This window comes from Solanum tuberosum, unplaced genomic scaffold (assembly GCF_000226075.1).
Source record: "Solanum tuberosum cultivar DM 1-3 516 R44 unplaced genomic scaffold, SolTub_3.0 scf00039, whole genome shotgun sequence".
NCBI classification, from domain to species: Eukaryota; Viridiplantae; Streptophyta; class Magnoliopsida; order Solanales; family Solanaceae; genus Solanum; species Solanum tuberosum.
The window spans coordinates 2,486,740-2,488,858 of NW_006238968.1; the positions used below are offsets into that span (position 1 = coordinate 2,486,740).

At 30.2% G+C, this 2,119-nt stretch overlaps 1 protein-coding gene across 1 annotated transcript; it reads right to left on the reverse strand.

Annotated features, from left to right (window-relative positions):
• Nucleotides 1-887: 887 nt before the first annotated feature.
• LOC107059860 (agamous-like MADS-box protein AGL62) lies at nt 888-1,439 on the reverse strand. The gene has a single exon (XM_015306905.1). It carries the CDS (start codon nt 1,437-1,439, stop codon nt 888-890), a length of 552 nt encoding a protein of 183 aa, XP_015162391.1.
• Nucleotides 1,440-2,119: the final 680 nt, after the last annotated feature.

Below are 2,119 nucleotides of genomic sequence, written 5' to 3' on the forward strand. Positions count from 1 at the left end.
CTTATCTCAACTCAGAGGGAGTATTTTTACTTAAGCACTGAGTTATATATTTTGGGAGTAGTATTGAGCATCAATATGAAGAGGAGTCCAGACAACTCACATTTCCCATAAACCATGTAGCCATCCTGGGTTAGGATCACATCGACTTTCAAGCGACTTCTCACTACCTTTAACAAGGTTAACCTTATATTTTTTTCCTACATCATTGAATATATTCACCATAAATTTGCATTTTAATTTTAGCCTTATCCCTGTATAGTAAGTTTTTTCATGGCTCTTTTAGGGTTGGAAAATTTGATACATGTTCTAAATTCGAATTGAATGATACAAGAAGGTACACTTATTTTATAGTTTGATAGCTCATGTATAATACACATGTCGAGGGCTTCATTTTATTTTGAAAAGAAAAAATGCCTTCATCTTTAATTATTTCCATTCGTGCATATCACTTTCTTTTATTTTTTTTCAAATACTGAAATAAGTATTGACATGGCGTGCTTCAAATATATTTTACGTCATATTGAGAAATCGGTATGTTTAAGTGCATATATTCAAACTCATAACACAATATTAAGAGACCTACCATGTAGGAGAAAACAAATACTAATAGAAAAAATTAAACATAGGAAGAAACATACTAGTAGAAAGTTAAGAAAAATAAGAAGAAAATTAAACAAATTATATCCGGAATATAAACATAGATAAAATTAATATTTTTAATAGAAATCATTCCAAAGTACATGTAGTACATACCATTATTGAAATAAAATAACAGAATTAAAGGAAAATAAAGCACTCATAATAATTTGAATTTAAATCTTCATTTTGTTGCATTGGACTTCGATAAAAGATACTATCCGAAGATAATTCATTTATAAAACACTAGATTAGTTATCTGCATTTTCTAGTGGGGCCTGTAAGGAGGACGATGTTTCAATTTCTAGCTTCTTCAATTGATCGTTTAAGATACCCTCAATCGAATTTAATTTAGTTTCAAATGTGGTTATATTCTCTGCATTGATTTGGTCAACGAACTCCCACCAACATTTATCTCTAGTCTCGTCCATTTGTTTTAAAGAACGTATTTTTTCCTTTGCAGCTGCTTCTCTTGCATCTAGTTCATTCAGCCTGATGTTGTTCTGAATTGCAATGTTCCTTGCATTTTCAGCAACGAGTCTCGTACCCAGATCTAATTCCATTGTGGGGTTCACAAATCGATCAATGACTACATCAGTAGTTGGGTGAACAAACGAATATTGGTTCTTACCACTTGGAGAAGATAGAACTATTCCAATATCGACGTTACAATCTCTTACGATCTTACTTGCATTTGTATATAAGGTCGATAAACGTTTGGAAAATGCAACTTTCAGATCAACTTCTTTTTTTATTTTCTCTAGTGGAATTTTTTGGCGTCCTTTTGTTTTCTTATCCGCCATACTAGAATGCAATAAAATCTATTGATCAATTGTTTTCAAGCAATGTGAGTTAAAAATAAATAAAATATCATGAGTATTTATACACACATGAAAAATTTATTCACTATAGTAATTTAATTTCAAGTCAATATGGCTATGGAAAGTAATCCATTCTTTATATTGAATTTATGGTTGAAAATTTATGTTGAATTGATATTCGGAATCTGTGTTTTATGGTAACATAAATAAATCTGAAATTCAAATAAAAAAAGGTAAGTTATTGAATATACTAAATAAAGTTTATTGATTAATGATTAATCATTATGAATATAATTTAATGGACCATTAATTATATACCAAAATATTTCAATTCTTTTATGTAACTAAGTCAAAATTTTCACTTGCTCAAACAAAAAATATATCTATCATTTATGAAAAGAAAAATGTGATTAATACACATTATTACTATAGTAGGAAAGTAGGTCATGGTCAACATGCCTGCTTCCCCAGGGATATTTAGGGAAGCTGGTCATGGTCAACATGCCTACTTCCCCGGGATATTTAGGGAAGCAGGTCATCGTCAACATGCCTACTTCCCCAGGGATATTTATGGTATTTTCAACTTTTTATGCTTAAAAAGATGGTACCTCAAAGCTTCTTAGATGTACCTTTTTTTTTGTTGGATATGAAAAATCATTCTT